At 58.3% G+C, this 22,811-nt stretch overlaps 1 protein-coding gene across 1 annotated transcript in view; it reads right to left on the reverse strand.

Annotated features, from left to right (window-relative positions):
- Window positions 1-18,305, reverse strand: part of PLXND1 (plexin D1) — a gene marked incomplete at its 5' end in the record, with an annotated part of 53,105 nt that extends 34,800 nt beyond the window's left edge. The window contains 2 exons of the mRNA XM_081105870.1: window positions 856-1,032; window positions 16,980-18,305. Coding sequence (XP_080961996.1) covers window positions 856-1,032; window positions 16,980-18,305 — 1,503 coding nt within the window. The remainder of the gene's footprint in view (window positions 1-855; window positions 1,033-16,979) is intronic.
- Between the last annotated feature and the right edge of the window lie 4,506 nt (window positions 18,306-22,811).

Consider the following 22,811-nt stretch of genomic DNA (forward strand, 5'->3'; position numbering starts at 1 on the left):
CAGGGCCAGGATCCAAATCCAAGTATCTGACCCCAAAACACGAGCCCCACTGTGTGAGGGCCTTCCATGGGGGGCTCAAAGGCTGAGGACAGCCCCCACACCTGGCCTCTCCCCCACACTGTGAGTGGTGCAGCAAGGGTCCCAGGGCCAGGTGGGCTGGGCTCCCACCCCACTCCACCCCAGCCCCAGCCTGTGGCGTCTGCCTGGGCAGCTGAGGGAATTGGATTATCGGATCTGAGTCCATTAGGCCAGGGCCTGGTGCACACGTAAGTCCTGCCAGGCAGCTCTGCCTTCCTCGACAGGCAGGGAAAGGGGGGCAGATCGAGGCTCTCCCCATCCTGCCCCATCCCGGGAATCAGATCCCTCGCACCTTCCCAGCTCCAGAAACCTCAGGCCAGGTGTGACTGCCTCTGGAAACCAGTCACCTTGGGGGTGGGGGTGAGGGGAACTGGGATGACAGCCCCCACTTGCCAGGCGGTGGCCTCCCCCCATCAAAGCCCCACAACCGGCTCAAGAGGCAGGGCTGACAGCCCTGCACAGATGGAGCCAGTGAGGCCCAGAGAAAGGAACTACGCTGCCCCGGGTCAAACAGCTTGAAAGTGGCAGAGCCCAGAGACTTGGCCGCAGCTCCATGGCCTCAAAGCCCCGGCACAGACACGGAGGGAAGGGCCGGCCCCTGGCAGCGGGTTCCCTTCTCTGCACGACAGGGCACTTGCTGTCATAGCAGGAGGGGAAGGGACAGATGTGGAAATGCTCTGTGGACTGAAGTGCTGGCAAATCGGAGGACATGAAGGCGAATATTGGACCTCGGCCTCCTGCTCCCCCGTCCGTCCCGGCCTCCTCCCCCAGCCTCACCTTGAGCAGCCGCCCGCTGGCTGTGCCCAGGAAGACCACCGTGTAGTTGCTGACACTGGCCACGGCCACGGAGGAGAGGCCCGGGGCTCGGAACACGGGCGTGGCCTTCAGGGGCTGCAGGATGGACAGCGGGTGCTGCAGGTGGGCGGCTCCACAGTCCAACTGCTCTGGCTGCAGCTGGAATAGAAACCGCACATCAGACCTCGGCCCCAGAACCTTCTCCGCACCCTGCCCGCACAGTGTGCATCTCCGGGCTCAGCATTGGAGCCTTAAAGTCTTGCTTCTGCTTTATAGGCCCAGCTCTGCGCTGAGACCCAAATACGAGCAGGGTCCCGCCCCCGACCCCAGACTGACCCCTGACCTTGGCTTTAGACACAAAATTTCCCCAAGATGATGTTTCAGGTCCATGGGGGCCATTCCAGAGGAGCTGTGGATGGGGTAAGAAGGGCTGGCAAGGGGACAGGTCAGTGTGCAGGGGCCGGGGAGGTTGGGATAGGGGGAGCCTTACATACCCTCATGCCCTTGTAATAACAGGCTGCTCCTCCTGGCTGGTCACAGCCTGGCAGAGCAGAGGAGCCCACACCAGACCCATCCTCTGCCTCAGCTATGTCCCCACAGCAACCATGGGGTACCCTCCTCACAGACCTCCTGCTCTGACCCCAGTACCACCTCCAGAGGACTCCAGGTTGAGGCTTCCCCTGCCCTCAAGCACACATCCCCTCATCTACCCACATTACTGGTGGGCAAATCAAGGCTAGATGCCTCCAAACCCCCAGTCCCACCATCCAGATCAGTCCAGTGCCACCCTGGGTAGCAAACCAGCCCCACCTCACAAGAGCATACGGCTGCGGCTTCTGATCCCCGTGCCCCGCCGTTTCCCGGACTTGCCCCCACCTTTCCCACCCTTCTCCAGGTCTAGGTGGTCCTTTCCAAGTTTCCAAAAATACAAAGCAGATCCCAGGAAATGCCTTTGAGAAGATGACTGTGCACATCCACAAGGATGCAGGTACAAGCGCAGATCAGAAGACCCGATGGGGGACACAACCTCCTGTCTGACAGGACCGAGCCGGAAACTACATAAATGACGGCACATAGTCCGAAAAGCCACTCCCGCCCCTTTGTGCCACACACACACACACCTGCACCGATTATGACAGAAGGGCATCTGGTTGAAGAATTCACGGGATGTCAGAGCCATTTTGGTAAAACAGATGCATAAACAACAAAGTAAAAGTCATGACAGTAACCATGTCAGGTTTGCTGGGACAGACAGTGGGCCAGGCCTGGGCATCAATTCCCTGAAACCCGGAGGCCCTCTGAGGCCACACGTCACAGATGAGGAAACGGAGGCGCGAGATCACCAGCTCAATGCCACAGACTGAAGCCGACGGCAGACTTGAACTCACACTGGCCCCCAGAGGCTCGGAGCAGGGACTCAGAAGGTCACCAGAACATAGCATTGAAACGGGCTTTAAGGTGCAGCTTAGTGAGGCTTCTTTTTTTTTTTTTTTTTTTTTTTTTTTTTGCTTATCTGTGCTTTTTGCAAAACCTAAGCCATTGACTATGTGCCTGTGTGATGTTTGCACAAAAGCTCAGCTAGTTTTCAAAAGAAAACAATAAATACTGGGTCCTTCTGTCCTTGAGCAAATAAACATAGTTGTGGCCTCATGGGCTTCTAGGCAAGGGCTGTTTCCCAGCGCAACCCTGAGAGGTTGAGCCCGGAGTCTAGAGATGGGGTGGGGCTGGGGTGCCCTGGGCAAGAACCCATGAGTGGGGTAGTCTTCCGTGGGATGGCTGGAGGTGACCTGAGCAAGTCACTTCTCCGAGCCTCAGTATACTCAGCTATAAAATGGGTGCATCTCTACCACCTCCCTCCTAGGGGCTGGGATGAGATAATTCATTGAAAAGCACTCCCAGCAGGTTTGGCCTATGGTCAATGCTCAGTGTTAGCTGATACTATTGCTGTTTCTGATATGATCGTCACTACAATTATTATAAAGCGGAATCGGGCAAATCACGCCTACCTCAAAGCGTTTGAACCTGACTCCCTCTGACCCCTTAAGGGTAAGGCGGCCATTCTCTCATACAGGAGGCCCTTCGGTCCCCCACATTTCCCCAGAACACAGCAGCCAAGTGAGCCCTTTAAAATGCAAAGCAGGTCTTGCCCGTTTAAAACCCTCTATTGGTGACTTACAGAATAAACCCTGAATCCTAAATCCTCCCTCCCATCAGGCCCCGGGGACCTTCAAGCCCATCCCATACCCTCCTCCCCTCACCCGTCCACTCAGCCACACTGGCCTCATTTATTTCTCACACATTCCAGGCTGGGTCCTGCCCAGGGCCTTTGCCCTTGCTGTTCCCTCTGCCCGAGGTGCCATTCCCCGGGGTGTCATATACAGTTGGCCCTTGGACAACACAGGGGTTAGGGGCGCTGCCTCCCTGTGCAGATGAAAATCCACGTATAACTTCTGACTCCCCGAGTCGTCCCTAGGTATCCAAAACCTGAGGGTGCTCAGGTCCCTGATATAAAATGTCACAGAATAATGCACAGTCTGCCCTCCCCATCCACGCACTCCCAAACACAGATGCAAAACAGTGTTTTTGATCTGTGCTTGGTTGAATCTGTGGATGCAAAACATGAGGATACAGAGGGCCGACTGTATGTTTTTTAAAAGCTGCCTGTAAGTGGACCCGTGTGGTTCAGGCCCGCATTGTTCAGGGGTCAGCTGTAATTGGCTCCCTCTCGTCCCTCGGCTCCCGTCCTGCTCTGCCCCACTCCATCCTGTGTGTGTGCCGAGCTGGGCAGCCCTGGAGAGGGGGCACTGCACCTCCTCCCCAGCTGCCTACCCCAGCCAGGCCCCCCTGAGCCACCCCGCAGCTGCAGGGAGGAGGCGAGCGGGCTGTGTCTGCACTCAGGCCCTGGAGGGACGCTCTCCCTCGGGGTTACATAACTTTTCTTCACTGAATATGGATTACTTGCATCATTAAACAATAAGTTGTTTTAAAATTAAAATGGCAAACCTTTGCCCAGAGGACGTGACTTTCCTCCCTGAGCTCTGGGAGTCTGGGAAGGAAGGGAGACCTGAGGCCCCCATGTCACCTTTGAGGTTTCCTGCCCTGGGCCCTGCGATGGGGGGCCCCAGCCAGCCCAGGCGGGGGGTCCTGGGAAAAGCCGGACAGGCGCCCAGCTCCGGGTGATTTGTGGGCCAGGGCAACAGAGAGGATGAGGGGGGGAGCGTGCTGGGAATTCGCTCTCGCCTGCCTGCCCTGACGTTCACAAGCCATTAATTCTGTGCCGAAGGAATTTTCTAAAAAGCCTTTGCTCCAACTTTTTTTTTCTCATCCTAAAAATAAAATTAAAAAAAATTTTTTTAAAGGAGAAGTAGCCCATCGGCCGCTCCGGATGATCTGAGCTCCGAGGGGTAAGCTGACTCCCTCGCCGCCAGGGGAAGTCACAAGGCTTTGAACTGGCTCAAGAATGGAAGCGGGAAATGCCTCCCCTGTTGGGGGAGGGGCTGCCGGCCCGGAAAACGGGGACAGTAGGCTTGGGGACCAGGCAGCTGTCCCACGTGTGGCCTCAGCCGAACTTGGTCTCCTGGGGAGGCCGGCTCCACGGGCCCAAAATACCCCTCTGACCAGACGACACTGCTTGGAACTCCTTCCTTAGCACCCGCCTCCCTTCAAGTCTCACTCCGCGTGGGCCTGTCAGCAACAGTCATTCCCCTGGCGGTGGGGGGAGGGCTGGACTGTCCCAGCAGCTCCCTGCGACCCACAAGGGTCACCTTTCCAAGAGCAAAACTGGCCAGGCCTCCCCGGAGCCAAACCTTGCTCTGGCTCCCAGCTGTCCTCAGTATCAAGCCTGGCACCCAAGGCCTTTGTGATCTGGGTCTTGCCAACTGGTCAGGCCTCAGTCTCACTTCTTCCCTGTGCCCCACCCTCTGCGGCGAGATACCAATCTCTGCAGTTCCTCAAATGGGGCCACATTTCCCCTCCAGGGCTCCCGAACCTTCGCAATGCTGTTTCCTCAGCGGCCAGTGCCCTTTCCGCATCTAAGAGCCGCTCAGACCCCTTGTCTTCACCCCGCGGTTCCCTTTGCCAGGCATGCCCAGCCAGTACGTTTTTAGCCAGCCTTTGAAGTGTGACTCAAAACAACCCCCCTTCCTCGGTGAAGGCTCTGTGCCCGTCACCCCCTTCATTTATCACGGTAGCCTGTGCACGGTAGTCCCAGGGCAGAGACTGAGCTCTGGGGTGAGTATTTACTAAAGAAAGAAAACTAATTCTGACTAAAGTGTGAACAACTGCATTGGCCTGCTCCCTTCCAAGCAGGAGGGAGACTGAGAGCAACACTGCCAGGCCGGGGCACTAAGGGAACTCTATGGGTCAATCGTACGCCTGCTCTGCGTGTGGCCACACAGGGGAGGCAGGTGTCCAGGCCCAGACAACACCTGGCGGCTAGTGTTGACTCCTCTAAGAACTTCCGTTTATCCCTCTCTAAAATGGGACGCGCAGCAGCCCCTGGTCTCAGCTCTTTTCTGAGAGCAGGACGCTCCCTGACCCCTCCGGCTAGCTGCCTCCTGGTGCCAAAGCTCAGCTCTGCCCACTCTCCCATTAAAACTCTGACATATCGATTTCACTACCAGCTGTAATTGTGTTGACTTTCTCTCCCCAGGAAGCCAGTTGGAGTAAGAGCTTCAAGAGCCTCGCTTCTCAGGCCTCCCACATCCTGCCCGCAGACCCCACCAAACCTCAGTCGCACCGCAGGTGGCGCTCTGAGGAGGATGAGGCGGCGATGGTGGGCACCACGGCAGGCTGCAAGACCCCGTGGTTCCGTCCCAGGTGGAGACTACACCGGCTGTTGGGACTTCGTGTATCTTCCTGCCTCAAGTTTTTTATTGTTATTGAACTGTGATCTTGGGCAAGTGCGGTTTCACTGCCAGGGGCGGAAAGCACACTTTCGGGTATTAGGCGGCAGACTACAGATGGCCCTCCGCTCACCTCTCCTGGGCTGCGGCTAAGGGGGCACCTCCCACCCACCCTCCACAGCAGCCAAAAGTAACCTTCAAACTACGAAGCACTAAATGCAAAGGGGGGGCCTGGAAAAGTAAAAGGACGTTCGTGGAGTAAAATCTGGAGTTTAGCTGAGAGCAAATTACCTGTGTGGGTTTCTTACTTTAGACAAATGTCCTAAGGTAATGGAAGACCTTAGCAGTGGGGAAACTGAGGGAAGGGTATGTAGGAACTATCGGTGTAACTTTCCTATAAATCTAAAATTACCCCAAAATAAAAAGTTTATTAAAAAAAAAAAAAAACAAAAAACCCAAAACAGGCTGTACCCCCACCACAGCTCAACAGCCTTCAATGGATCCCCAGTGCCCTCGACATAAACCCAAACTTGGCTCCTGGGCCCTCAAGGTCTTACTGGGTCTGGCCGGCCCCTCTGTTCCCCTCGACCTTCTGTCCCGGCCGCTCCTTCTCCCTCAGCGTGGACAGCGGAGGAGCAGCCAGGAGATGCCCCAGAGACAGGAGCCGGGTGGAGGGAGCCAACAGGGACCAGGCAGGTGCAATGTAATGGGGGCCTCAAAAGCCAGGCCCAGACAAAAGGGCCTGGATTGTTGCTTCCTGCAAAGCCCAGCTGAGTAACTCCTCCCCCATCCTTCTGCAGAAGCGCTGAGGTCAAAGGGGACAGTGTCCTCAAGGTCACCCAAGGACACAGGTCAGGTCCGGATGTGAAGGCACACCTATGATCCTCAAACCCAAACTCCTCCCTCCCACATCAGCCTGTGGGGCCTCTCTGGACGCCGTACCTCCCGGGCTAGGAGTCCACTGAGCTGACACCTGGCTGAGGATAAACGGAGGCTTGGAAAGAGCTCTGGGCTACTGTTTGCTGGCCCTGGGAGAGGTCAGAATGGACTCCATGCTGGGGGGCCTCTCGCACTGGCCCCCATGCCCAGGAGGAAGCTGCCTGCTACCCAGAGAGGAAATACCAGCACCTCCCTGTGGGTGATCAAGACGCCCGCTTCCTGGACGGGCCAGGGCTGGAGAGGATGGCCAACAGGCCAGAGAACAATAGGAGGCCTGGCCCTGAGCTGGAGAGCAAAAGCCATGGAGGGGGGAAACGACGGCACACGGAGGGGCAGAGACTCCCGCAGAACACACGGCGCAGTAATTCCCCACCTTGCCCCCGGCTGCCTGAATCAGGAGGGTGAACTGGCCACAGCAGTTCACGCAGACCCTTCCGGAGCTCGAGAAGCCTGCGTGGTCTCCCCAACCCCCTCTCTGGAGGAGGCAGGTCACCCAGGCCCAGGGCACTGAGGCCATCCAGGCCAACTGGGCACCGTCAAGAAGGGCTGTGTGAGCCAGCTGGCCAGGCTGCCCTGAACATAAGTGTCCACCCACCCCAAACACGCCGGGCCTGCGGAGGGGCTGGACACAGCCTGGAGGGACAGCCCCCAGGCTGAGGTCAGAGGCCTGGCTGTCCTGGGATGGGGATGGGAGCAGGGGGCCCACACACTCTTGCTGTGTCCCCCGCACAGACAGAAGCCGAGGCCCCTAATGTGCCACGCTTCATGGCTCTTAACACGGTGGGGTGCCCCATTCCCTCTGAGCCTCAGTCTCCTCATCTGTAAAGTGGGGACAGTAACAGCAACACCATAACAAACGTTCCCAGGTGGCTCTGCAGGCCACTGGGCAGAAGCTCGGGGATGCCTGAGGAGTGGGGAGCCCCCAGGACGAGCCGCTCTCCCACTTCCCAAAGTGAAGCAGGTGAGGCGGGGTCAGCAGTGCCGCCGGGATGTTGGGAGCTGGGCCAGGCCTGCTCCTCAGGGCCCGCCTGGGAACGAAGGCCACAGCCGCTGACTCAAGCAGCCATTGTTTTGTTAGCTGGACGTGCCCCCTCCCCCCGCCCCCCAGACACTCCGCTCCCCCTTCTTGAAGCTGTTTCTCATTCCAGCCCAGCCTGGCCCCGCTTCCCGCCCTCCCCCCAGGGTCCCAGAGGAGCACAGAGTGGGACGGGCAGCCCCAGTGAGAAGTCACTCCCTCCCACCGGCTCTAACGGGGGCGGGGTGGCAGTGCGGCAGTGCAGGGCCACGGCCATCCTTACCCGGAACAGTTGTGTCCCAGCTTCTTCCCTGAAGGGGATGCGGGCCAGGAGAAGCTGAGAGCCGGCTGCCTCTCCCGCACAGGCTGCCTTCCTCCTCCTGGGCTCCAGGGCCCTAGAGGCTGGAACTCACACTCTCCTCCCGAGGGTGCTGGCCTGGGTCCCAGAGTCACGGTACAACTGCTGTGGGCGCAGCTGAGGGGACAGGGCTGGCCTGGGGACCCCAGCAAACTTCCCTGGGCCAAGTCCCATGTGCTGGAGACAGGGAGGTGACACGTGGGTCCCTCTCTCTAGTTGACCAGGTCCCAGTTCAGGGACCAACCCCTAGTTGGGAAGTGACAGCTTCTAGTAATAACAATACAGTCGTATCAACAACATGACAATAATCATCAGCTACTGTTTACTTTGTGCGCAGATCTCGGCCTGCATAACCTCACTGAACCCTCACCACACCCTGACGCGTGGAGGCTACTTTACAGCAAAGGTAACTGGGGCACAGAGAGGTGCAGGGATCTGCCCCAAGTCACACAGCCATTATGTCTAGATGGGAGCTTCACACCAGGCAGGCAAGCTCCAGAGTCCTGGCCCTCCACCACAGCCTGTCATCAGCTGCTCTGTCGGGCGGGCGTTGCCCACAGCTGCTGGGAGCGTGGCTACTTGGAGCTGGAAATGCCCTGGGTTGCAAGCTGGGGAAACTGAGGCCCACCAGGGAAATGTCCACTTCTGGAGGCTCAAACACAGACGGTGGACGCATCCTGAGAGGGGCTTCGGGGGCGGGGGTGGGTGCTGATCCCCCTTTAGCTCCTCTCCCGGGCCTGGCTTCCACTTCGAGGCTTCGCCCACTGCCCCCCCATTATTGACCGATCAGAGCAGAAAGTGCTATATGATTAACGCCCCACTGGGGCCTCACGGAACCTCGTAATGGAGCTTACAGCTTCCTCCCTCCTCCAGCACGTGATTTATTATATTTCAGGGTAAAGGACAGTGGAGTGGGCGGGGCGAGCCACACGGGCCCAGGGATGGGCGGATCCAGGTGGCATGGAGTATTAGCAGGAGAGTGGGCAGTGCAAGGCCCGTCCTGGTGGCCCGTATGGTTCGCCCTGGCCCAAACATGGGCTTTGGAAGGAAAAAAACAGACTCGCTCTAGGGGTAGTAGCCAGGATCCAAATCCACGTGGCTGGCGCCAGGGGACTTTCCGGGCCTGTCCCCATGTGGAGACCTGCTGGTTTCCATGGCAATCCCCACACCGTTGTCAGAGCTGGCCCTGGGGAGTCACCTGGTCCAGAGGCGGGGGGGGGGGGGGGGGGGGCGGCTCTGAGAGAGAGCCTCCTGCTTCTGCCAGCACCTGGCAGGACTAATTCGGGGCTCGCACCCACAGTCCCTTCTAGAAACAGATCAACTGTCTCGCTCTTCCCAAACCCTCGCTGGCTCTCCACAGCCCACAGGACAGGGTCCAAATCCTTGGCCTACACCCCAGACCCCACACACTCCCAGTTTCATCTCTGCCTGTTACCCAAGCCACGTTCTACCACATCTCTGGGCCTCTGCCCCTGCTGTGTCCTCTGCCTGGAATGCCTTCCCCAGCCCCATCTGTCAAAGTCCTGCTCCAACGTCACCTTCTTCCAGGAAGCCCTCCCTGACTTCCTCAGATGAGGCTGGTCAGTGTGTGGCTTTGGCTACAGCATGTCTTTTGTCATGATCTCCTCCCTGACCATCTGAAGGGTGGGGGGGATTCCTGGAGAGTAGGGGCAGGGTCTGATTCATCCCTTTTGGGGGCTGCCATGTAACAAAGCTGAGCCTCTCCCCCTCTGCCCCCTCCCCACCCCCCCTCCACCCCCGCCCCACCATACTGCCACACTTCAGAGCATCCTCCACCAGGAGGACAGACAGGTAGGAGATGCTGTCCAGGAGGTGCTGGGCTCTGGTAGGTGAAGGTAGCTGCAGTCCTGGGGAGCAGGGGCCCCACACTCGGGGGCGGGGGTGGGGGCTGACCCCCGCTTGGGATCATGCTGGGTACTGGGGTTTGGCAGTTCCACAGGCCCCACTAGAAAGCTCTCACTACTCCCAGAGCAGCCCCAGTGGGAGCAGAACTTCCCTGGGCCTCAGTTTTTCCACCTTTAAAATGGACCCATTCACCCCTTCCCACTGGGACGTCAGGGGCCCTCTGGCTCACACACGCCTTTGCTCGGTGTTTTCAGAGGACCCAGAGATTGAAGGTGAGGAGCACAGACTCTGCGGCCAGGCACCGGCTCCACGTTTCACCCACTGTGACCGCAGGCAAGTCCCTGCGTCCCTGCGGGCCTCTGCGTCCCCTTTTTGTAGATCGGGGATACCAATTCCTTCTGCTTTGGGGGGGGGTATTAAGAGGTATACTACATGTAAAGTGCTTTGTAGAGGCCCAACACAGAATAAGTTCCCAAGAAACAGCAACAGGAATAATAATGATGCTGATGGCAGCCGTTCTGGTGACAGAGTGAGAGCTTCCTTGCACCCCATGTGCCAGCTCAGAGCAGGAAACGGAGGTCCAGACCAGGGAAGGGGCCCCTCGTTCCCAGGGGCTCAGGCCCTCATGCTCCTTCCATTCACACCACCTCTTCCCCCTGCAGCAACCAGAACTTGGAACCGGCCCGCTCCTTACTCTCCATGAAGACCAGCAGCTGTGGGCGGGCAAAACGAACTCCTGCCGAGGGTGTTCTGCCGGGACCGACCCCGACTCACACAGGGCCTGGGAGACACTGAAGGCCAGGCGCCCCTTCTTCCCTCGGCCGAGCCCTTCACCGACGGGGACATCCAGGGTCCAGCACTCACCCGCCAGTCTGGGCTGCCTGGGTGTGGCAGGTCTTACTGTGGTCGTGGCCAGGGCCATGACAGAGCCTCCATCCACCTCCTCTCCAACGCCAGGCAGTGAGGTGCTCCCTGCAGGGAGGCCCAGTGCCCAGCACGGTCTGTACCGGGTAGGGCTGGGGTCAGTGTTGAAAGGGATGTGTCAAGTCATCGTTCAAATCGACCACATCCCTCATTGGCACACCCAAAAGGCCAGGGGCTCACACCTGCCGGAACCTAGGCAATCAATCCAATTTTCAGAGCCGAATGCAACCAGGTGTTCCCCTGCCTCCCCCACTTCCGCGGGAGGCCCCATCAGCTATAGCCCCCAACTTACGGCCCGGCCTCTGCAGATGCCCCAGCCGGGCGCACCCGTCTCTGGATCTGAGTCACTGTAGCGTCATTCCTAGCTCCATCTGGGGCCTGCATGGAGGTGCTATCACAGAAGGGGGTTTTTACCAAGGGCAACACCCAGATTTCCATGAGGCGGGGGAGGGGGTGCAACTGTACAACTTGCCACAGAGCTCACAACTGACAGCGCCATCACCCAGCGTGGACTCTGCAGTCAGCAGTCACACTGCTGATCAGCTGTGTGGCCCTGGCCTCAGTTTCCCCGTGTGTAAACTGGGGATAACAGCACTTCCTGCCTCGGGGAGGGGGGCGGGGGGACTGTGAGATCAAAGGCATTGGTGTTCGTGAAGGGCCGGCACAGTGTCCCTGCTCAGAGCTCAGAGCTCAGCCCCAGAGAGCCAAGAGGGCACCTACCCTCCGCACACCCTCAGGTACATCAGAAGCTCAGCGCCTAACCCCAGCACAGTAGTGACAGCAGGCTCACTCTACTCATCCCAACCCAGGCCCTCCCGCCCCTGAGCTCGCTGGGACCCCCGCAGCTCTAGACCCGCCTGCTCACCTTTAGGGCCTGTGTGACCCTCTAAAGCAGTGGTTCTCAACCTTCCTAATGCCGTGACCCTTTAATACAGTTCCTCATGTTATAGTGACCCCCAACCATAAAATTATTTTCGTTGCTACTTCATAACTGGAATGTTGCTACTGTTATGAATAGTAATGTAAATATCTGATATGCAGGATGTATTTTCATTGTTACAAATTGAACATAATTAAAGCAGAGTGATTAATCACAAAAACAATATGTAATTATATATGTGTTTTCCGATAGTCTTAGGTGACCCCTGTGAAAGGGTCGCTCGACCCCCAAAGGGGTCGCGACCCACAGGTTGAGAACCGCTGCTCTAAAGCATCCTCCCTCCTCTGAGCACACCCTGCCCAGCTGGCTGTTCCACACACCGAACACATTTTCCTCTGATGCACTCTTTTCCTCCGCCTGCCATTTTTAGGCGCTGTATGTGAGATTTTAATCTGCCCACATCCTCAGAAGACACTGGCCGGTTTAGCAATGAGAAAGCATGAGGCCCAGAGATCACACAGGGAGGAGAACAGAACTCAAGGTCAGCTTTACCCTTACCTACTTGGGAATCAAAATGGATGACTTTCCCAGGGTGGGGAGGGATAGTAACAGTCTTCTGGCCCAAGCCCTGTCTATCTCTCTAGGTTAGAAAGTCATCCTGGCCAACCTCACGGGAACCCCTTCTCCTGAGTCCTACCAAGTGTCTCTGCTTCTACCCTTGGCCACGGGGAGCTCACTCCCAGCCCCATTCCAATTCCATCTATAAAGCCCATCTTGGGAGCTGTCTCCCTCCACCTCCACCCAGCATTTCAACCCCTAAATTGGTTCAGAAAACGCCTTCTTGACAATGAGCACCCACCCACCACATGCCAGTTTAAAACCGCCTGAGGGTTTTTTTCCACCTTTACTATAAAAAGACACCTTGAAAATGAAGCACTGACATCTCCCTGTCAGTTTTCTTTTTGATTTAAAAACACAAATACTATGGTCATTCAAAGGTGACAGTGGGGGAGCTCGGGGAAGGAAGGAAGACTCAGCCTCACCCAGCTCAGTGGTTGAGCATCACCTATGAGCCAGGAGGTCACAGTTTGATTCTTGGTCTGGGCACAGGCCTGGGTTGCAGGCTCGACTAGTGTGGGGCGTGCAGGAGGCAGCCGATCAATGATTCGATTTCATCACTGATGTTTCTGTCTCTCCCTCTCCCTTCCTCTCTGAAATCAATAAAAAATATATATTTAAAATTTTAAAAAAGACTCAGCCTGCCCTTGCCTTGCTGGTGACCCTGTACCTCAGTTTCTCCCCTTGATAGCTGTGGCAACTTCCCAAACTTGCTTTCACCTCAAACATGAGGTGACGGAAGGAATCCACGCTATACGCAAGGAAGGCTAATTTCCTCACTCTCATTTTATCAAAATAGTCCGACAGCCCCAAATATGCCAAAAACAATCAGGGACAAAGCTGGGGCCCTCGGAGGTTCCCCGCCTCTGACCTCACACCTCAGTAGCTCCTCCCTTCTCTGCCAGATTCCCAGATGGAAGGTGGCAGTGGATGCTGACACTTCATTGTCTTAAAGGTGGAGAGCAGAGGAAAAAGCCTGCCCAAAATTACCCCGACTGAGGCTGTGGGGTTGAGAGACCCCAAAAACAACGGTGGGCCCTGGCCAGGTGGCTCAGTTGGTTGGAGCATCATCCCGTACGCCAAGAGGTTGCGGGTTTGATTCCTAGTCAGGGCACATACCTGTGTTTCAGGCAACCCTGGTCTCTCCCCTCCTCTCTCTCTCTCTCTAGAAATCAATAAAAAGTGAGGGGGGGGGCAGGGAAAGTGGGAGACATCTGTAAACTGTCAACAATAAAACAATTTAAATAAATAAATATAAATACATATCAATAAAAACACATCCTCTGGTGAGGATTAAAACAAAACAAAACAAAACAGCCCACAACTGCAGGAAGCTGAGTTTCCAGGGGCCTGGCCAAGCCACCTCCCTTGCCTGGAGGTCAGATGTCCTTGGAGAACAGATGGAAGAACAAGGTGCTGTCCCCTAGCCCAACTTCCATCTGATGCCGGGCCAGGCTGGGCAGCTTCCTTCCCCTCCATCCTGTCGGTCCCCACCTCTGGGGCTACATCCTGGCAGCCAAATCTGTCCCAAGCCCACTGCTTCCTTCTCTGCCCCCCGATGGCCCATCAGGTCCCCAAGAACAAGGCCTGGCCCACTGCCTGCACTGCTGCGCCCAGCGCCCACCGCGGCGAGTGTTGGAGAAATATTTGCGAATGAGTGAGTGCATCTCCTGCCTGGGAGATGGCACCAGCCTCCCAACTACTCTCTCCCTGTCTCTCCTCTTTCCTTCTCACCAATCACCTAGGGACTTTCTAAAATAATTATGTTACAAATGATCATAGTAAGCACTGGCCAGGGAGCTTAGTTAGTGACAGCATCCTGCCGATATGCCACGGTTGCTGGTTTGATCCCCAGTCAGGGCACATATAAGACTCAACGAATGCATGCATAAATAAGTGGAACAACAAATCAGTGTTTCTCTTCTCTCTCTCTCTCTCTCTCTCTCTCTCTCTCTCATCAATAAACAAAAAATATGTATATAAAATAAAAATGTTTCATTAATAAAAAATAAAATGAAAATAATCATAGTAATTGCAAGCACATGTGCCAGCCACTCTACGAAGAGCTTCCCAAGTATTAGCTCATGGAATTCCCACCTGCAAAGTAGGTACTTTTATCATCATTCCCATTCCACATGCAGATGCTCATTCAAGTCCTATCACTCCTCTGGCTAAAACCCTTCATGGCTCCCGATGTCCCCAGGATACAGTCCCAGCTCCATCATACGGCCAACCTGCACCCTGCAGGCCCCACCCGTCTCCCCACTCCGTTCAGTTGCTCTAGCCCATTTGCTGTATCCGACCTGCAGGTGTTTGCATAGGCTGTTCCCTCTGCCTGGACCCTTCCCTCCTCTCCTGCCAGCCTCAGGTGGCTACTCCTGCTCACCCACCTCTGCTTTGATATCACTCCCCCAGAAGCCCTGCTGCCCCTCTCCTGGCTCCCTCCTCCCTCCGGCTGTAAGAGCCTGGCTGCACCCCAGTCCTCTGCTCGCCTGCGTGACCCACAGGAGCAGCAACCGAGTCACCTTTGTCCCCCCCCACACACACACACACACAGGGCCGGGCACCCAGTCGAGGTTTGGAAATGGTTATTGAGGTTTCTAGAGGTGGGAGAGGGTGGAGTCATCTCTGCTGCAGAAGAAGCCAAAACAGGCCCCTCTTTGCTGTTCAGGACCAAGCCCAGACTTAACGTTGAGACTGTCCCCTGGGGTAATGGCAACAGGAACAGCATGCCTCTCTCTACCAGGTGCTTATTATGTGCCAGATAAGCGCTTCACACTAATTAGTTCATTTAGCCCTGAGAGATTTGTTGTTATTATTTCCACTTTACAGATGAGGAAATGGAGGCACGGAGAGGTTAAGTCCGTTGCCAAAGTCACATAGCTGGGAAGTGGCAGAGCAGGGTTTGAACCCAGGGTGCGCAGTCCAAATTCTTAACCTATAACTGGGGAGCTGGCAACAGCCTGGAGCAAGAATAATGGCCACCCTCCCCACCCCCACCCGGGGGCCTTGATTTTACACATCTGGGAGAGCCTGCCCAGTGGCACTGGCCTGTGCCTATAGCTGGGTATGGGGAAAGGGAGAGGGATGGGGAGGACACAGGGAGAGTGACTGAGAGCTGAGAATCCACCTCACCCTGGGGTCAGGAGGAGGCCCTTGGCCACTCTGTCCCTGGGGCTGTGTCCTTGGAGTGGCCCTGCCCCCTAAAAAGAAGGAAGCCCCAGCCCCCTTCAACAGAATGAGTCACTTGCATGAGGCCAGGCTGAAAATAATGGACCTTAGGAACTGGGAAGGTTCCTGCCAGAGGGGGGGAGGAGACTGTGAAGGCCCAAAGGGACAGACTCGCTGAGGGCCTGGATGGACATACAGGGCCTGGAAAGGTTGAGGAAAGGCTTTGGTCCCCCAACAAGGTCTTCCTTCCATAGAGTAGGGCCGACACCCCACTCACTCCTAGCCCTGAGACCTCCATAAACAAAACTCACCCCTCAAACACAGCCCACTGGGGTATGTAGCTCTGGGAGGAGGAATGGTGGATGTCTCAACCACAGCGCTGGGCGGCCAGCCCTCATCTGGCTGGCCCTTGCTCCCTGGGACAGTCTGCCCTGCTCACCCACCGTGACCTTTATTCTCAGGGCAGCCAGCCAGCCGGGTGGTGGGCAGCCATGGGAGCCTGACTATAAGAGAAGGAATCTGCGTTTTCTGTAAGTCCCAGCGTTGGGCACACCCACGGCAGAATAATTAAGCTCATGAGATTCTTGCCACAGCCTGAGGACCACAGAGAAGGAATGGGGCAGGGCAATCGGGGGCCTGGCCCCAAGGAGGGCTCTGTAATCACCAGGAGTCAGTTTGGCATTTGCAGAAGGAGAAACGGAGGCTTCCTAGGGCAGTGGCAAAGCCTGGGGCTCAAATGGATCCCCAGACTCTGACACAGATGCAGAGTGTGGAAAGGGTGCAGGGTTCCATTTCCCAGGGCCCCCTAAAGAAGTGACCCCTTGCTGGTGCGCCCTACTTGGAGAGAACTGCACAAAATTCCCTCGGCACCCTTATATCACGTCCACACAACTTCAACACACACATTGATCCCCGAACCTGGCCCTCCCCCTCCCCCGTCACTCCCCAACCCAGCTCCAGACACTTGGGTCCCCTTCCCACCAGCTGGTGTGCCCCCACGCCTGGCCCCTCATTCCCTCCTGAGCCTCTGGGCCAGTCCTACCCCGGGCATATCCCCCTGGCCCTGGCACCTCCCCACTGAGGCCTTTGGTCAGACTTACACTCAATTGCCGCGTGCTCACCGCCCATGACCCACCTCCAGGTGCACACCTGAGCTATATATACACCTTGAGCTCTCTTCAGCACGTACCCATCCACACCACAACCTGAACCCCTCCCACACACCTAGGTATGCGCACCTGTACGCCAGCACTCAACTGAATGACCTCACACGCACACCTGGGCCATATTCGCGCTAGTTGCCCCCATCTCGGCTGACACCTGTACCCCCGAGAGTACAACTAAGTCCCCGCAAACGCACCTGTGGCCCAGAGTCCACACTGTGTCCCCGTACGCTCGCACCAGTGACCCGCTAAGCGCGCAACCCGCCTAGTTACCGGCCCGCTCTCCCTTGGCGACCTGAGCCGGCTCCCCCGCACCGCCTGGACGTACCTGGATGTTGCGCTTGCTGTCGCAGCCTGGCCCGGTGCCCTGCACCACGCTGTCGAGCACCGCCACCACGTCGGATGCCGGCTCCACGAAGCAGGCGGTGCGCGCGGCGCGGATGGCCGCTTGCACGTCGGCGAAGCTGAAGGCGCAGAGCGCGGCGGGAGCCGCACGGGGCGCGGGGACCCCCTGGGGCCGCTCGAAGACGGCAAAGAGCAGCTCGCGTGCGGGAAAGACCGACACCAGGCGGCTGTAGAGGTCGCCGCGGCCCGCGCCGCCCGCGCACTGCAAGCCCAGCTGGATGTAGGACTCGGTGAGCTTCTTGGCGTCGCCGCCGGCGCCGCGAGGCAGGCAGATGCGCGCCAGGAGGCTCCGCGCCTGGCTCTCCTTGTCGCCCGCACGCGCCTCGCTGGTGAGCGCCAGGTACGCGTAGGACGGGGCGCCCGGCGGCGGGTCCGGCGGGTGCAGGAAGGCGCGCACGAAGCCCAGCTTGTGCTGCTCCTTGGCCCCCTGCTTGATCTTGAGGATGTTGTCGTCGGAAGGGTTGAGGTCGAAGGTGAAGAGCTTGGCCAGGTCGCCGCGCGCGTCCAGGGAACGGATGGCGATCTCGGGCGTGTTCTCAAAGCGGTGGTCCTCCAGGCTGCGGTTGCGCGGGAAGAAGGCGCTGCCGTAGCCCGTGTACGTGGCGCCCACGAGGAGGCGGCTGCCCCCGGTGCCGGCGGCGGGCGGCAGCACCAGCCCGACGGTGGACGCGTTCGGGTGGTTGGCCGCCACGTTCAGCATGCTGGGGAACACCGTGACGGGCTCTGCGGACGGCGCGGCGGGCGGGAAGCGCACGGCCACGGCCGAGATGTTGCCCCGGCGCCGCAGCTGGCAGAAGCCCTGGTAGATGGAGCCGCACACGACCACCAGGCCCTGGCCCGGGTCCAGCTGCAGGATCTTGTTGTAGTTGTCGGTGAGCCGCCGCGGGTGCTCGCAGGAGGCCTGCGGCAGCTGCGGGGCGTGACACAGCGGGCTGTCGGCCACGGGACCCACGGCCGCCTCGGCCTCCAGGCTCAGGTTGGCGCTCGACAGCTGGTAGAGGCGGTTGACGGCCGCCAGGTACACCGTCCCCGCCGCGCCGTCCAGGGCGAAGTTGTTGGTGGGCGTGGGCGAGGGGAAGCGGCGCTGGATCTCCAGGGCGCCGGCCCGCGCCGCCCCCAGCAGCAGCAGCAGCAGCGGCAGCGGCAGCGGGCACGGCCGCGGGGCCCGGAATGGCGGGCGCGGCGGCGGGGGGCTGGTCGCGGCGGCCCGGGCGCTACGGGGTGCGCCGCCCGCGGCGCGACGAGCCATCCGGGCGTGCGCGGGCTGCGCGGCACGGCGAGTGCATGGGGCGCGGCGCGGCCGGGAGCCGGGAGCCCGGAGGAGGCAGGAGGCGGGGGGCGGGCCCGGGCCGCGAGGCGCTTCCTGCCCGCGCCAGCCGCCCCCGGCCCCGGCGCCCCGGCCGGGCTCAGCGGCGCAGCGCAAGCCGGGGGCGGGGCGGGGGCGGCTCCGCGGCAGACACGCCCTCGCGCCGCGCCCCGCCCGGCCGCGCCCCGCCCTCGAGCCCCTGCCCGCCCCCCCCGCCCACCTTCCCGAGCGCCCGGGCGGGCTCCCCGGGCTGCCCCTGGGCCCCGCCCCGCCCTCCGGCTGCCAGACCCCGGCTTGGCTGTCGGAGGGTCCGGCCGCCCCGCGCCCTCCAGGACCCTCCTGCGGGCGCGGCGTCCACGGCCCGAGCTCCCTTTCCCGGCGTCGCCTCCGCCTCCGTCGCTTGTTCTTCTTTCCTTCCTTCCTCCTGGCTGCTCGGCCCGTCCTGCTCGGGCTGGGTTTTTGCTTTCTTTCCTCTCTTTCTCCGCCCTCCTCTCTCTGACTCTGTCTGACCCCCCTCCCCGTGTATGTTGTCTCTCTTTCCCTTCTCTGTCTTTCTGTCCTTAGCGCCCTCCCCCTGGAACCCGGGTCTCTCTCCCATCCGTCGGACCTCCCTCTTCTCCACCTCTGTCTGCCCCCTTCTTTCCCTCTCCGCCTTCTCGGCCCACAGCACTCCCTCTCCCCATCTCGAAGTCTCCCCCTTTTTACCCTCTCCCATAGGGCACTGTCCAGGCCTGGGCACCTCCAGGGCCAGCTGGGTAGGGAGCACCACCCCCTTAATCCCCAAGATCTGTTCCCCCAAACCCTGGCCCCGTAACAGGGGTTTGATAAGTGGTGGGACAGAGGGACAGAGCTCGAGGGTCAGACTCATAAATCAGGAAAATGGAGAGAGGGACTATTTCAGGCATGTGCCAGTCTGTGGGGCAGTCTGGTCGGCACTGGCCACACCCAGTGAGGGAGGCCTTGGTCCTGAGTGAGTGGCCTCCTGCGGAGACCCAGCCTGTGGGCTGCTGCCGTCCTGCCCGCTGCAGTTCGCCAGGAGGCACTCCCCCTTTGTGGGGGACTCTAGAAGGACCTAGAATCCTCTCGGATTTCGTGGGAGGTCAGCCACTTCTCCTCTCACCTGGAAGGAACAGGTAGACACTGAGGTGGGAGGCAGGCAGCCAGGATCCCAAGGTCACAGCGCCCATGTCAGGAGCCTCCTTGGCACCTGGCAAGGGTGGGTGCTCGAACAGGGCTCGCCTGGAGCTTTCCATGAATCGATTCTCTTCCTCCTCCTCGCAGCTGCCCTCTGAGGCTGGTACTCTTAGGTCCCACTTTACAGATGCAGCACCTGACTCCCCAGAGAGAAGGGACTGGCTGGAGAGACCGCTCATAAGGAGCAGAACTGCAGTGTTTGAAAGCCAAGATCTGTTGGCCCTGAAACCGCCCCAACCCACCCCCAGTCCCAGGCCAGCTCTGGCCTCTCAGGACAGGAAGAGGGGCTCCTATCAGACCCCTGGCTGCCACACGGTTCCCTGTGGCCCTGGCTCTAAGAGTGGCCTGGCCTCAACTGACTTGTTCCCACCAAGCCGGGAAGCAAGGACAGGGGATCTCTCGGCGCCCCACAGGGTAGGCAGGAAAAGCCGGGCCTACAGCAGCCCCTGCTTCCTTAGCCCAGCACCCTGGCCTTCCTGCCTTCCTGCCATCACTGTTCGCCCATCACCCCTGCCTTTTCCAATCCCCGCTTCCCCCTCCCCCGTCCCCAGGTCCTGCCACTGCTTTGATAGCTGGGAGTGTTCCGCTGTAAGGAATCAGCGGCTCTGCCTCGGGCACCATCCTCCAGGCCACTCAGGGGACAGCCAGGTAGGACCCATGTCCCCACCTCCAGGGCTCCTGTTGTACAACCTGTGGAAGCAGACTGGGGAGCCCAGCAGGGGTGCAGGAGGCTGCCTGCCCCAGTGCACCTCACCCCCCTCCCTCCTCTGCGTCCTCCCCCGGCAGTCCATCTGTCTGTCTCCCTTCAGCCTTATCTTTCTCTGGCCTTCCCACCCCATCTCTATTTATGTCTTTTTGCTCCACCCGGTTTTTCTCTCTTTGTCTCTCTCCAACCCCCTCCCTTTCACTCTCCGCCTTTTGTGCGTATCTGTCTCTGTGTGTGTCTGTCTCTCCTTCTTTCTCTCTCCCTCCCTGTCCCCCCCTCCTCTCTCCCTCTTCGCCCCTCCTAGCTTCTTTCCTGTCTCCAGCTCATCTTGCTGAATCCTGCAGCTCCCCCCACTGAGCCCTGAAGATAATGCTCTGTGTCCTCAAAGCTCAGCCTGGCACACAGTGAAAGACGGCTCTGGGCACACAAAGCTACCTGCCAGCTGGAGCCACCCTGGCTGGGGGAATGCAGGGCCCAAGTGTCCTGGCATAAGCTGGAAGTCCAAGTACAGTATGGCCTAGGGCAAGGCTCTTGGCCTCGCTGAGTCTCAGTTTCCTCATCTGCAAAATGAGGACAATCATAACAGCACACTGGCCCCTGGGAGACTGAGATGCGAAGAATGTAACGTCCCAGAAAGCACAGTGCCAGGCACATCACAGGCACTGGCCAAATGCCAGTTTCTCTCCCTCGCACTGAGCAATGGCCCACCAGGGCCCCACTTCCTGTCGTGATTCCCGTGGTAGCTAGTGGAGTCCAGTACTGCCCCGAACAACCTCCTGCCATCCTCACAGTCAGCTGACAAAACTGGGATCATTGAACCCATTTCAGAGATGGAGAAACTGAGGGACATTAGCAAGGTGAGGATTTAAACTCAGACTTATCTCCAGATCCTGTGCTTTCTTCTCTCTGCCCATTTGCTGGGAGCTTCTCCAGGTTAGAATGGGTCGTGGTGGCAGCCACCCCATACCCCTGGGTAGGCAGAGGGGGTGCTGATAACTCTTAGCAGAAGGAAGGAAGGAAGATACAGTGGGGTGTCTTCTCAGAAAAGGTTTAAGAGGAAACCAATGAGAGAGGGAGGGTACCCGGGAGGGGAGGTTAGGTGGCAGTGGGCATTAACTAACTCTGAATTAACTAACTCCGATGAACCAACCCTGGATTAGCTACTAGCTAACCTTGAATCACACTGTGATTCAGGCCATTTTCAGTTTTTGTTCAAGCCTTCTGATTATATCAAGGAGAAGGTCTCTGTTTGGAGCTGATGTATCTTTAATGCCTCTCTAACATTTGTCATTGTCCATTTTTAATAGAAAGAAGGTCTCAAGCTCATTGGTGTTGACACCAGCATTCTAGAAGTCACCGGTAGAGCCTTGTTTTCTTTATAATATTTGCTGTTATTTTCTGGTTTTGGCAAGTGATCCTGGTTTCCCTGGTACAATAATGATGTAAAGTTTGCTTAATAAATGCAATTATTGAAGTTTTTAAAATGTGAGTTAATTTTTTTAAATGTCTTTATTGATTTGAGAGAGTAAGAGAGAGGTAGGGAGAGGGAAAGAGAGAAACATCAGTCTGCTGCCTCCTGCTGGGGATTGAGCCCACAACCTGGGCATGTGTCCTGGCCAGAATGGAACCAGCGGCCCTTAGTGCACGGGACAGCACTCAACCAACTGAGCCACACTTGCCAGGCAAAAAAATGTGAGTTAATCCTATATAATAAAAGCCTAAGATGCTAAGTGTCCGACCACTCATTCGACCGTTTGACCAGTTGCTATGACGCACACTGACTACCAGGGGGCAGATGCTCCAACTGGCAGGTTAGCTTGCGGCTGGGGTCCGGCCGAAGGACTGGGTGAGATGGGCTGGACACACCCTGGAGCCCTCCCATGGTCCCTCCCCGGCCAGCCAACCTCCTGCGGTCCATCCCAGCAGGCCAGCCCTGATCAGTCAGGGCTGGGCAAGACAGGCCAGACAGAACCTGGACAAATCCGTGTACCAGGCCAGGTTCGGTCCGATCCCCGCAGGCCAGGCCGAGGGACCCCCTGTGCATGAACCTGTGCATGTGGCCTCTAGTGTAAAGATGAATGTGAAGTAGGTCATAACCCAGGTGGTTGAAGCGCCTGAAAGTTGGGAAACATCGATCCAATGCCGTGCCTTTGTAGGTGAGGACATGGTGGCTCAGAGGGGCCAGGTCCTTGCCTGGGCACTGAGGGGTCAGTGGTCAGTCTGGCCCAGAGAAGACAGGCCTGGGCCTTTCCCCTGCCTGGGCGGGGGCTCCTCACCCTGCCCTGTCCATCCTCAGCTCCCTGGCTGCCCAGGGCAGAGCTGTGAGGAGGAGGAGGAAATGTTTTTCTTCTACAATTGGAAAAAATAACAGTGGGGCCAGGCTGTGCTGGGAGGAGGGGGCTCCTGCCTCAGAGAATGCTTTTCCTGCAGGAAACGCTCCTGATACCTCCTGATACGCTGGCTGCTCTGAGCACTGCCTTGGTGACAGGAAGGTGCTAGAAACAGAATCCTCTGGGACAGCTCAGCCCCCTCCCCCCTTCCTGGGCCTC

This window comes from Myotis nattereri (genome assembly GCF_964212035.1).
Source record: "Myotis nattereri genome assembly, chromosome: 14".
NCBI classification, from domain to species: domain Eukaryota; kingdom Metazoa; phylum Chordata; class Mammalia; order Chiroptera; family Vespertilionidae; genus Myotis; species Myotis nattereri.